Consider the following 14,499-nt stretch of genomic DNA (forward strand, 5'->3'; position numbering starts at 1 on the left):
AAATCTGTATGTTCACTTAAAACATGCTAATTATTAACGTTTTTACATGACAATAATTTTTGTATGATATAATTCCTAGGACAGCATGGTAAATATTATCAGCGTATCATCTCTCTAATAGAATCCTAAAAATGTTCTGACACTCTAAAATTATTTATATCCGCTTGTCCTATAGTTTCATAGCTTCGCTATTATGGATGTTGTCATCCTTGTTCCAACATATGTAACATTGACGGTGTAATGTATAGGCATACAGAGTGAAGTATATTATAGAGTAGCTGCGCCAATAAAAAAGGCAAAAGTTAATTTTGATGTTAATCTTTATTATTTCATAATAAAAACCACACTAAATAATCTGACATTATAGTTTAACATGCATAGATACAAAGTCATTCACCCATAGAGAGAAATAGAATTAAAAGTAATAATTCTTACTTTGATCAAACAAATGATCAAATTTTAGCCTTTTTTTCCTTAAACATAATCACAAAAATGATTAATATTTTTGGTAGTGAACTTTTGCGTTACAAGAAAAGGAGAGAAATTTATTGTAAATCAAATGAGATTAAAGTTACAAGGTGACGCTGAGTCTGCCGTTGTTTAGGACAACTCCCATCTTTCTGCCGTCAAAGGTCTTGCTGACATCGATCATGTACTCCTTGGTGGGGAAGTTCAGCATGACCTTCATTTCTGTCTCAATTGGTGAGGGCATCCAGAACTTTTCAAAGTTGGCGTGGCCGGTGGCGTCAATCTTCAGGACTTGATCCTTGGCGGACATCTTAATGTCTCTGGAGATTTCGTAGTTGCCCCACCTGTCGTTCTGGCCCTTGCCGTGGCCCTTCATGGTCATGTCGGTGGGGTCGGTCACATCCCATTCGAATTCAGCATCGAGCTGGCGCTCGGTACCGTCAAGGTTCACATTGACCTTGTTCTGCTTCATGTTGTCACTATCCCAGCTGATGGTGGTGGTCAGGGACTTGCCATTGGGCAGGGTGGTGGTCTGGCTGATACTGTTGTCTCCCTTGCTGAAGTCAGCCTGGAGCAGCTCCTTGCCGTTCAACTCAATCTTTCTCATTCCATTGGGCAGCTTGTCAACGTTGAAAGAGCTAAGCATGTTAGTGTTAGACTTGACGTGGAGGTATTGTCCAGGGTTGTGGTCAGCCTCAAACTCGATGGACTCGCGGCCGGTGGGCAGCAACTTGGGCAGAACTCTGGGGGCAATGACCTTGAAGCTGTAGGGGGAGGCAAGAGTGTTGATGTCAGCGGTCATAACCTCTTCACCGTCCTTGGCAAGCTTGAGGTCAAAGTCAACCTTGTAGGGCTTGTCCTTGTTGATGTACATTCTTGCCTTCAGGGTTCTCTCCTTGAAGCAGCCGAATCCTTGGTTGCAGAACATGGCGTACACAACGGATCCTTCATCAAAGATTTCAAACTTGGAGTTGACATTCATCTCATAGCCGTCAGAGTCTTCAGGGTCAAAGCTGATGTTGTACTTCCAGTAGTCGTTGTCACCTCTGGTGGCGGAAACCTCCATCTCAAGTCCATTGTTGGCCTTCAGAAATCTTCTTCCCTCAATCTTGAGATCCAGACCACCGTCGGGCAGGTATTGCAGCTTGACCTGTCCTCCGTCCTTGGTGCCAGTGCGGGCAAATCTAACCTTTCCGTTTCCAAGAACACCCTGGTAAACAGCCTGGTACTTAAAGGTTCCGCTGGCCAAGTCCTTCTTTCCCTTGATGGTGACCTTGAAGAAGGGGTTGTTGTTGAATACTACAGCCAGCTTGGCATCGGTCAAGTCCTTCTTGCCACTGAAAACAATGCTGTAGGTTCCAACGCTGCCAAGGTTCAGATTGACATCAAGTTCAACTTCATCACCTTCATAATCAGCATCAAACTCAACCTTGAAAAAAATAGTGTTAACATAAAGTTAAAGGAGTTCAGATCTTTTAACATTGTTATTCATTGGATCTTTTCTACAAAACTAACTATGAGCTAAAATTTAAGAGTATAAAAAGTATTTCAGTATCAGAACATAAAAAATGTAAAATACAAATTAAAAAATTTGTTCATATAAAAATGAGATCAACTATTACTTTTACTATTTATCATGCATCTTATGCATAACGCACTGTCTTTAATGCAAATACCTTGTAGTCGAATCCATTGGCATCCAAGTTGACGGTGAGCTTGTGGTCCTCCTTGTCTACTTCAGCCTTCAGCACGTACTTCTTGCCATTGCCTTCCAGGACAGCATCCAGCTGCTTGCCAGGAACACGGTCAACTAAATTTAAAATTTATTGAAAAGAGTTACCTGTAAAATATATGAGCTTAATATTGGTATAAAGGGATCTAAAGGGATAAACTTAATGAATAAACCAATCAAAAGTTCCCAAATTTGTTACGCCAAGGAATATGAAAACGTTATTAAAAAAAACTTTTGGGACTAGTGCAATAAACAGCCTATTTTCCCCTTTTTCTCTGATTTGTATAAGATAAAATAATAAGCTTGATTAGTTTTACTTTGTGGATAGGGTCAAGTTAATTTTAAATATTCAAAGCTTTGTTTTTTTATTGCCAAATTTTAAATTAGAACAATTTTACTTTGTAATTACAATTGATTGCTCAGAGTATAATTTAGGAAAAAAGACAATGATTGTAAAGAGAATAGATTTACCGTTGAAGTTGTAGTCAGCACCAAAACGGGCAGAGCTGTAGGTTCCAGTGGCCATGGTCTGTCTGTCAGATTTGCCCTAAAAGTTAATTTTATCATATAAAGTAGTAAGGTTTTTTTGTCTGAAGGGTAATATCTTAATGAATATTAAACCGATTGGGATCTTTTTTTGGTAAGCTTTACATAGGTCATACTATGTTTTTTTGCTATTTTTATTTTCAGATTTAAATCTTTGGGTGGTTAACAACTATTTTTCTATCCCTGTTTAACCCTTTAGCTCCTAGTATTATTTCATATATTTTTTTTATTCCATAGAAAACATCATTGATAATTTTGTTTCTATCGTTGAAACTAATTGCTACCTTAATATCAAAGTCTTGGAAGATGGGCTTTCCATTTGGCTTCTGCAGGTTCTTGTTCTCAACATGGGTGGCCCACAGGTCTCCAGACTTAGATCTAGAGGAATATTTAATAAACTATCTAGATGGTAACGTAAAGGTATGGATTCTGGTTCAATAAGAAAGTGAGATATATTGCAAATTGAATAGTAAGAGATAGATATATGTGTAATTGTAGAGGAATAAATTAGAACAACGTACTTTAGATAGTTAGGCAGTGCTTTGAGCTTTAGTAATAAAAAAGTTTGTTTTTTTTTGTCGGGGGGGGGGGGGGGGGGTGTTGGATATTTTTTTTTATGAAAATTGACCTAGGACCTATGAAAGGTTCCTAAATAGACAAGTAAAATGGTCTGATCTGCTAGATCAAATTGAACCAGACAGACAGACAGACAAGCTATGTTATTAATCCTCTAGAGGTTGATGTACCTGGTGACGGTAAGAACTCCCTTCTCAACACCATCGTGGTGAAGCTCGTAGTTCACCTCCAGGTTGAACAGACCATCCTTGGAGTTGTCTCCACCATCAAACTAAATAGAACTAACTTATTTGTATTCCGAGACAACAAGGTATAATGTTATAAGCATTGCATCTCTATTATTAAGTCCTAACAATGTAAGTATGTTCATAAACAGTATCTTGTATTTAAGCAGTTTTGTAACAAATTTACTTACAATCTTGTTTAGAAATACATATTTATGTATATTCTGCTTATTCAGTTCTGACACTCGAATGTGTTAATGTTAGTTTGTCCTACTGTTTCAGAGCTTTGATGTTATGGATTTTGTCATCTTTGTTTATGTTAATGTCTCGTTATCATATGCTTTAATATTTTTTTGTGTTTTAAAATAATATTTAGAAGAAAGTTATATTTAATGAAATTGAATCAAATCTACTAATTTGAGTTAAAATCATCTAGCATTAATTCAATTTAAATTTTGAAATAAAGCATGTTTGTGAAGAAAATTTGGGCGAGCAACGATATATCTTCTAGTGACACGTCACTGAAACCTGGAGGACAAATGTACATACCTTGATGTCGAGAACGACCTTTTCGCTCCTGGCTCTCTTGACGTACTTCTTCAGGTTGTCAATAGTGACCTGTGCACGGCCTCCCTGACAAGTATATCAATCATTGAAAATGGTCTTTTATCGATTACTTTAGAGGCTGTTCATGGCAAAATTTGTGGACGTCTATATCGAATGGGTGAAGAAAAGAGGCAAAGAATCTTATTAGCCAGGGATCAGGGCGAGACAATTAACGATAAATGTAACTTTAGATTATAATAAACAAAATTAATCACTGTATAGATTAGGATATTTGTGAAGAAATTTTGGACACTGTTCTTTGTAATCCAAATTTAACATTATCCAACAAATTTTTAAGCTAACGAATGCTAGATTAAGTTTATAATCATTGGATAGGGGGTGGGCAACATTATTTATATGCTCATTTATACATTTTATGTTCATACAAAAAAAGATATCTAGAATGACATCTAGGTACCTTGAGTTGGTTGCTGGGATCATCATACTTGATCTTGACAGAGACACCGACACTGTTCAGGTTGAATTCCTTGTCCCAGTCAGCGCTTCTCTTAGATCTAACACAAGAATAATTATATTTATAATTATATTTACCAGTGCAGTGGTTAAATCCAATTAAGAGTAGGCAAGGAGAGGGCGAGGTTGTCCCCCACCTTTAATTTTGGTTAAACAAATTTAGTTTTTTGGGGAGGGGGTTGTTTTTCTAGATGTAAATTTTCTTGGGAGGGTGGGCGTAAATGAAAACCTTATTACGACCTATAGGAAACTTCCGTTTAAATGAGAATCATATCGGTTTTGCGAGATCTTTTGATAGTGACATAGATACATCCTGCTACTAAAGTATCCTATTATATCAAGTGGTGAGTCTAAGTCTGGAAAGATTTAAACTCAGCCAGGTATTAAATTGTTTACCTGGAGAATCCAAGGGCAGATGCGTATGCGTCAGGGGCAGCCAGGAAGGATTGGATTGCGTCATAGAGGAAATCCTCCTCTTTTGGGATCACAGCTCCTGATAAAAAGAAGATTGAAACATGAATTTCAACATAAGTTTACGAGACTAGTTATTTCTCGCATCGTATTATAAACTGCTTTCCGCGAATATAGAATGTACAATTATGAGATTAAAACTAGCTGTTTTAGCCCCGGGGTGCCGAAGGCACCGGCTAAAAAAACTGGTTTTAATATTATGATTGTACATTTTTATATTCGCAGAAAGCTGGATATAATACGATGCTAGACATAGTTTTTTTTCAGTGGCGTGCGAAGCACTTTGTCTAGGGGGGGGCATTTTGAAGATTTTGTAAAATTTTGCCCCCCCCTAAATCAAAGTGCCCCGGGGGGGCACTTTGCATTAGGGGGGGGCATTTTGATTATATATACTAATTTTAAATAAGGGCGTTTTAAGGGGTGGGATTATTTGATTATGGGCCTCCTAGTCCTTATCCCTTCTTCCCCATCCCTTCCCCCATCCCTATTTCCCATTTATATCCCCCACCTCTTCCCCCCCCATCTCTTCCCCCCCTCCATCTCTTCTCCCCCATCCCTTCTCCCCACCCTGCAATGACCGAAGGGAAGGGAGATAGAAAGCATCTTCGAAAAAATAGTACAGAAGATAAATTAACCTTTCCCCCCCCCCCTCCATCACAAAACATTTTTAATGGGTGGAAGGGGATGTTATAAAATCTCAGCAGTAAGGATGAATAACCCCATTAAAAAAAATTGGGGGGGGGGGGGAGATAAAAACCACTCATTTTGGAAATAATTTACCAAAAATTAACCTAATATGAAAAAATGATTTTAAATATTTCTTTATTGTATGAAACAAGGATGACAACATCTTTAAGTAGCAAAGCACAAAAATCATTAATAAGAATAAAGACAAGTAGATTTAAAGAGCATCTGTTAAAATAAATATATATTTTAGGTAGAAAAAGTCACAAATCCTTTTCCTGTATGTTGTGTGATGACAGTCAAAGTAAATTACAAACTGGATGCTCGAAACAGCGAAAAATTTTATTTTTTTTAATATTATAATCCACAAAAAAATTTATCGTACCATAAAAACCAAAGATATAATGAACTATGTAAAAACTTTTAAAAAATTACTTGTCCTTTCATTGTGATAAAAAGCAGAAACCATTTGGAAGGGCGAGAAGCGCAAATTTTTTTCTTCAAATATGCAGGGAGGGAGGGGTTTTTGGGCTATTTATTACACTAGTCCCCAATATTTCATAGCAGAAACCATTTGGAAGGGCGCGAAGCGCAAATTTTTTTCTTCAAATATGCAGGGAGGGAGGGGCTTTTGGGCTATTTATTACACTAGTCCCCAATATTTCATATAAAATTTTCTTATTCGTTGGCTCAACAACTTTGGGGACTTTAATGGAATTTTGATTGGTTGGTTAATTAAGTCGAGTTTCCATACATTTCATCCACTAATTGTAATCTATATAAGGGGTAATTTTGTGTATCATCATTGGGGATGTACAAAATTTCTTTGGTAAAAAGTTTATATTATACAAAATAAAATACTTCCTATAACCTGGTTTGTTATGTTCAGTGAAAAAAGATTATAACCTAATTTAAAAATTTGGTAAGGTTAAATGAATAGTAACTGTTTGTTTGGCGCGAAGCGCCAAAATTTTTTTTTTTGAGTATTTCTTGATCTTTTTTTTGGAAACTGGGATAGTTTTGCTTTTTGTAGGGTAGGGGGCAAAAAGGGGCATTTTTGTTGACCAGGGGGGGGCAAAATGGGGCATTTTTTAACATTTAGGGGGGGGCAGGGGGGGCGTTTGCTAGGGGGGGGCAGGGGGGGGGCGTTTTGGTCGCTAGGGGGGGGCGATTGCCCCAAATGCCCCCTTCGGTTCGCACGCCACTGTTTTTTTTTGTATGGATGAGAACCGGTTCCTATCCACCGGATTCGAATGAATACGAGAAATAATATTATTAAAACATATTTAAACAATTTATAACCTTGCATGGCCGTTGTATTATAAGCTAAAAATACTTATACCATTAGCAAGTCACATGACGAGGATATGACAATGAAAGATAAATAGATAGCCCCCTTTATTACCCAATCTTATTAATTTTGATTGCTTTTCTTACTTTACGTTAAAATGTATTTTAAATTATGTAAGAAAAATGTTTGAATGGTTTTAAAGACATTTTGACATTAGCAAAACCTTTGGTCCATTTTTTACGAAAATCCGGAAGGTGTGTAGTGCAAGTCTGTACATCATAGAGTCATAATAGAGACCCTAATAATTGTGTTTCTCGTATTCATTCAAATCCGGTGGATAGGAACAATCAAAAGATTAAAACTAGTTTTTTAGCCCCGAGGTGCCGAAGGCACCGGCTAAAAAAACTTATAATTGTTCATTTTATATCCGCGGAAAACCGTCTATAATACGATGCGAGAAATAACTATTATATATCCTTTACCAAAACACCTTAAACACTAATTCAAATAATATCCACCGGACAAATCGCTGTCAAAATTACGAATATAGAAATGTACAATCATAAGATTAAAACCAGTTTTTTTAGCCAGTGCCTTCGGCACCTCGGGGCTAAAAAAACTAGTTTTAATCTCATAATTGTACTTTCTATATCCGCGGAAAGCCGTTTATAATACGATGCGAGAAATAATTATTACTTTTTTTATTTTAATGAGTTTTGATTGTCTTTGACAAAGCTTATTGTTATAAACAGTTAGGTCTTTTAGGCAACAATTTTGAGAGCGATTTGTCCGGCGGATATTATTTGAATTAATGTTTAAGGTGTTTTTGTAAGGGATATATAAAGCAAGTTAAAATATATTTACCATAGGAAAGGCCGATAACGGCTACGACGGCTAACAGTGCCAATTTTGCCATCTTGATGAGTTGAACCTAAACAATTAGGAAACATGATGAATTATTTGATATTTAATTAGCATAAATTTTGTCCCAATTAATACAGTATCCTGGGATCTAAAGGGATAAGGCGATGGCCGAAGAATTAATGAATATGATGATACACAAAATAACCCCTTCCGTAGAGAAAAATTAGTGGTTGAAACGATTAAACACTCAACTTATTAAACCAACCAATCAAAATTCACTAAAGTCCCAAAAGTTGTCAAGCAAACGAATAAGAAAACGTTTTTATAAAACTTTGGAGACTAGTGTAATAAACAGCCCATTGTCCCCTCTCTATCTCTCTGTCTGAACTGTATCACAATTTAATGCTTTGTTTAATAAAGAATTGATAGACTTTCTGTGATTTTAAATTTTTATAATTAAACGATAAAAGAGTAATTTCTTTTTATTATAAAACAGTTGTTAGCTTGTTATTGCTGCTCCACTATTAAAAATCATTTTTCTCAATTAAAACTATCTTAGCAAATAACACCTCGATTTTTATTTAGAAAATATTAGAATTTCAAAAATCAATCTTTTTTTTATATTAGAATTTTAGTTAACAATTTTCACTTGATTATAAATATATGACATAATTTATTGGTAATTATCTAATAGTTTCTTCATACATTATTTTGTGAGAATTGCTGTTTAATCTTATGATTGAATTAAGTTTAATCTCTAAAGTGATATGCATAATATAATCAAATAAATTGATTTACTTAAGCTAAATTAATACATGAAAGTTTTTAAAATCAACTTAAGTTTGCACCAACTTAAGAAAAACTTAATAAAAATAGTAGTACTTAAGTTAGATATACATAATCTTAATATGAGTAAGTTAATATGACAAATGTATAATAATGATATATAATTATGGGTTTTGAATTTTGAGTATAATAACTTTTGTAAAATGTGAAAAATGAAAATATTGAGTATATATTTGAAGTGCATATGCTTACCCTGTGAGTGTCAACGCTCAAGTGATGTTCTGCCTGTGCACAACATTAAACCTCAAGTTTAGTGCGGACTTTAATCACAGAGTGTCAACGAGACCGCCACATTTTACCCAACTTTTTCAAGGACAACTTGTTTGGAAGATTTTTTTTATAAAAAAAATTTATTTAATTGATACAGTGCAAGTAGAAAATTCCCCTGACAAAACATTAAAGGTAAATCACCAAAAATGTACCTTTGGGAATAGTCCCTTTCGTGGCAACGCCCCTTAAGGGGCAAATCGTCTTATTTTTAAAATGGCTTTTTATAGGTTATTTTAGGTTAGGTTAAGTTATATTGGGTTAGGTGATTGCCCCACAGGGTTAGGCAATTGGCACCGCAGGGTTAGAGCCCCCCCGCAAGGGTAGAAATGGGAGAAAAGCTAATGTGAAAAATACGAAGAATCGCCCCTTAAGGTGCGTTGCCACAAAAGGGACTATACCCTTACCATTTTGATGACTCATAACCACCCTCCTTTTTAAAAAATAAATTAATAGTATGAGAGTATAATAGTAGTTAGGGCTTCCTGCATGGGTTATGGCAAATAAATGAAAATCTCACAGTCTTTGGGAATAAAAGAAAATCTGCTAATTTTCTGCGTATTTATTTCTTTTCTTATCTTGTTAGAGACATATTCCTTACCACACCCAAGCCCCATTTGTAAAGTTTTAGATATTGATTGTTTGTTTGATCTACATTTATAATTCTTAATACTTATATCATAGCCAGTAATACAGATACAAATCCATAAAACTAAATTAGTATTAATAATTTTTCTCTATTGACTCTCTATATTTTTAGCTAAATGTTTTCTTATTTTTAAAAGCGAAGCTTTTCTAAAATTAGGGTCGGTCCGTCCGTCCGTCCGTCTGTAACGGATAGCTTTTTCGTTAATTTAGGCATGTTAGAATTGTCCTATCGATTTCAAACTTTGCATGGTGATTCCTGTAGTAGTTAGGTACGATTTAGAAAGCGTAGCAACTCTATAATCGTTACCAGAATGTCCGTACGTCCATTTTAAACATGTTGATTTTTAACTTTTTTAACAACAAATTTGTATGTGATAAAATTATCCGATTAATTTGATTTTTGGAATACTGATTCCTAGGACAATAAAGTACAATGTTATAAGCGAAGCATCTCTATAATCAAGTCCTAAAAACGTAAGTATGTCCTAAAACATTATCCTGTATTTAAGCAGTTTTTCAACAAATTTAATTAAAATTTTGATTCGACATTTATAATTACGTTCTGATTTTTCAGTTCTGAGACACATTATAAGTATAAATGTTCGTTTGTCCTACCGTTTCAGAGCTTCGCTTTTATGGATGTTGTCATCCTTGTTCTCCTCACATTTCCCTATCCATGTTCGCATTCGCAGTATTATATACTAGCGGCTTCGCCCCTAGCCTCTAGGGGATTTGACCCAAGAGGTGATAAAAATTTTTTTTTGGCGAAATTCGTAAAAGGACCAAGGAAATCTTCCCCCAAGAAAATAGCCTAAAAGCACCACAGCACCAGTAGATATATTCCCTGAAGAGTAGAATCCAATCGGTTCAGTGGTTACCGAGATCTTAAGGGACGGACATACGGACAGACAGACGGACAGACAGACGGACAGACAGACGGACAGACAGACGGACAGACAGACGGACGGACAGACAGACATTCTACTTTGTATTATAGATGAATGAGACGCGTAGCATCTTTTGTGTTTTTGTTTCCATAGAATTTAATCGGACTTAAACCACGTAGAACCTTTAAAAAATCATACTTTTGTTGCTGTTAATAGGTTAGGTTAGCTAGGGGTTACGAGAGGGTTACAGAAATTATGGCTCCCCACACAAAATGGATATAGGGTAGAGTTCTTCTTTTTAGTTGTGTGAAAATATATCCAGAAAAATATATTAGTGTATTTTTATTATACTACCGGCTTCGCCCCTAGCCTCTAGGTAATAAATTTTTTTTTTTTTGGGGGGGGGAGTGTCCCACCCCCAAGAAAATAGCTTAAAACCACCACAGGAACAATAGGTATATACCCTGAAGATTAGAATGAGATCGGTTCAGTGGTTACTGACTGAGATCTTAAGCTTCAGACGAACAGACATCAACCTACATTGTATTATACATTGTAGATAGTATTGTTTTAGTCTATTGAAATGCAGCAGGTTTATGGCTATTTTAATAGATTTTATTCTCAATATCTATAATACAAATATCTGTCCGTCTGTCTGTCCGTCCTTTAAGATCTCGGTAACCACTAAACCGATTGGATTCTACTCTTCAGGGAATATACCTACTGGTCCTGTTGTGGTTTTAGGCTATTTTCTTGGGGGTGGGACTCCCACAACCCCCTAAAACACAAAAAAATACCCCCCTTTTTTTGGTTTATGGGGAAGTTAGTAAACACATAAAATTACTGGCAGCGACAGTACTTAATTTTTTAATTTATCTATTTTTAATTACCTTTTGGGGCAAAGCCTCTAGAGGCTAGGGGTTAAGCCGCTAGTATTAATGAAAACAGCAAACAATTCATAGGGAAGCCCTAACAATCTTAATCGGAGGTGTGATGAAGGGGAGTATCTAACTACAAAGCAAAATTAGAGAGGTTGGATACAGGGGCGTCCAAGCTTTTTTATTTGGGGGGGCGGGGGAATTTTGAAAATAAAAATTTTGGGGGGGGTAATTTTTTTTTCATAGAGGGATTTTTTTTTATTTGGGGGGGGGGGGGTAAAAATTGAAAATCCAAAATTTTGGGGTTAACTACGGCACCCCTTGGACGTCTATGGTTGGATATATACACCCTCTTATGTGTTCACCCCTCCGCTTTCCAAATTCAATGTCATTGCTGGCGATTTTTTTGCGAACACAGTAATAGTGTCTGACTAATTATGACGTAACAAAAAAAAAATAGCCAATGAGAGGCCGTTATTGACCAATGGTAAAATTTATAGTGGCCTCTCATTGGCTAATTTTTTTTGTTACGTCAAAATCAGTCAGACACTATTACTGTGTTCTTTTTTTGCCAATAAATTTGCTGACAAAATTTTTTTTCAACATTAAAATACAATGCACTTAGACGATAATTTAATTTTCATATTATATACTTAAAAATTGAATTTATTGGAACAAGGAGGATTACGTTAAAATGTAGAATAGCCTTTCCTTGTAACTGGAAAAAGTCTCTCAGCCATGTGACATCATAAAAATGAGGGATTATCCATCTCTTTTTTAGGGTTTTTTTAGAGTCGCAGTCACAAGTATCGATATATACATTTAAATGATAGTGGTCCTGCCTTAAAATCAATCTACATTACGATATTATAATGACTTTATGACAACAAAATATATAATTAGCATGTTGGCATAATAACTAAATAAGTTTAGAAGTAGTGCTGTTATTACTGTAAAGTTAATTACGACTGTGGAATAAAATTTTACTTTTACTTTTTAATGTCTAAATTAAATTATCTAAATCGTACGCTTTTATTGGATTTTATTTTTATTTGAAAAAAAAGTATTTTAAAATGCACTTGTAGTTGTGTAATTATTCTATAAGGATTTTAAGTACAATTAATTGCAAGGGTTTTGCAGCCGCCGTTTTAATAGTAAATGTTTTTTCTTATAAGTAATAATTTGTATATTTAATATTAGGGTGCTACCTATAGCGATTAGGAATTAACTAAAGATATTTTACACAATACCATTTTAGTCTGCTGATATGTAAAGCATAACTAACTTTAAGAATTTCATGTTTTTATTTTGTTTTTGTTAATAGATTTAGAGATATAGATGACTAAATATATCTCATTTAGGGGTTAGTGACTTCAATTTTGGAAATTCAATATTCATATGATAAAATGATCTTCACTATATTTAAATATCTTAGTTTCAAAACAACTCTATAGCTATTCCCTTCCCTCATTTTTTCTCTTGTAAAGCTATTAGAAATATTGAAGGACATTAAAAAGATTTATGAATTTGGTTATTTTAGGCACAGGGTAGGACCGCAGGTTTAGGGCATCGCAGGTATACACCCCGCAGGGCTATGGCTTTTCACAGGCGCTAGAAACAACAAAAGAAAACCATCCTCTTGAGTTTCTGTGTTTTATAGGTACTTTGAGGTGAATCACCAATCTCTTGACGGGGTTACAAGCTCTCAGAAATCTTTCCAATTGTTTACGAGATCTTAATGTACACACATTCTCATAATTTAAATCCTTATAATTGATATCTGTATAGTTTGTGTACATGATCATCATTGTTCTTTTTGCAGATTATTTTTGAGACAGAAAAAAATAGAAATATAATGCACAAAAATAATCTTAAACAAGTTTTTTTTCTTCAGATTTTATAGATTTTGTAAAACATTAAAAATTAATAAAATAGATAGTTCAGAGCTGGATCTTTAAATCATTTTAGTGGTGAGCCAGATCAGGGTGAGCCGAATTTCAACCAATCACAGCGCGGCATTTCATAAAATGCTGTGCTCTCATTGGTGGAAAGTTGGCTCACCCCGATCTGGCTCACCACTAAAATGATTTAAAGATCCAGCTCTGATAAATAAATATAAAAAAGATTTATTTTGATGCATGTTTGATGTGATTTGTTGGTTTATTATTTCAATTCTGGTTAGGTTAGGTTATGTTGGGTATTTGATAGACCGCAATGTTAGAGCACTGCAGGACCCGCTTGGTTATCAGTTCCCCTGCATGGGGTTAAAAAATCTCCTTATTTTCAAATAAGGGGGGGGGGAGGGGTGTTTGACAGGCGCTTCGTTGTAAAGCACCAATATTTTCTTCGTGGTTAAGAAAAGTTGGAATTAAGCAAAATTGATTTTATTTCTGAGATTAGAATTTTCAAACCAAACTCTATAAAGGTAACTTTTTAAGCAAAGGTGAAAGAATATAAGCTTGTTAAAACACAGTATAGGTTAAATTATTGAAATAACTTACTTATTATAACTACTTTTGATAATTCAATTCCAACAGAAAGCGAATACTAAAATCTTGAGCTAATATCAACCCTTATATAGCCGCTTTAAAAGTTATGGAAATTCAGAAAAGCCTAAAAAGAAAAATGAATTTTGAAGATTTTCTTTCTTCACATGTTTATAGCGTGTGAAACGTTTTTTTTCTTCTCTTTTTTTTGTTTTAATCATATGTATAAGATATTGGAAAATGGGTGTTTCAAATTAGATATAATTTTTAAAATGATTATTATTTAGATAAAACTTTAATTACAGAGAATAGGAGTTAAATTAAGAAATAAACAAACTAAAAACTACCCCACCCCCTTATTTTTGAAAGCGAAGCTTTTCTATAATTAGGGTCGGTCCGTCCGTCCGTAACGGATAGCTTTTTTCGTTAAATTAGGCATGTTTGAATTGTCCTATCGATTTCAAACTTTGCATGGTGATTCTTTTAGTAGTTAGGTACGATTTAGAAATTGTAGCAACTCTATAATCATTACTAGAATGTCCGTACGTCCA

General features: G+C 34.9%; 1 protein-coding gene across 2 annotated transcripts; it reads right to left on the bottom strand.

Annotated features, from left to right (window-relative positions):
- Positions 1-302: 302 nt before the first annotated feature.
- On the bottom strand, positions 303-14,131 carry LOC145318582 (uncharacterized). Of its 2 annotated transcripts, none has more exons than XM_080159958.1 (10): positions 13,964-14,131; positions 7,937-8,003; positions 5,023-5,119; positions 4,571-4,667; positions 4,096-4,179; positions 3,493-3,593; positions 3,031-3,124; positions 2,672-2,747; positions 2,145-2,278; positions 303-1,897 (listed from the first exon to the last, which is right to left on the bottom strand). In XM_080159958.1, the coding sequence occupies exons 2-10, from the start codon at positions 7,986-7,988 to the stop codon at positions 572-574; spliced, it is 2,061 nt and encodes a 686-aa protein (XP_080016084.1). In that variant the 5' UTR covers positions 7,989-8,003; positions 13,964-14,131; the 3' UTR covers positions 303-571. The 2 variants fall into 2 exon arrangements, with proteins under 2 accessions (XP_080016084.1, XP_080016082.1); XM_080159956.1 differs by lacking the exon at positions 13,964-14,131 and adding an exon at positions 8,975-9,095.
- Positions 14,132-14,499: the final 368 nt, after the last annotated feature.

Source organism: Acartia tonsa, chromosome 5, assembly GCF_053477335.1.
Source record: "Acartia tonsa isolate MP-2025a chromosome 5, ASM5347733v1, whole genome shotgun sequence".
In the NCBI taxonomy this organism is placed as follows: domain Eukaryota; kingdom Metazoa; phylum Arthropoda; class Copepoda; order Calanoida; family Acartiidae; genus Acartia; species Acartia tonsa.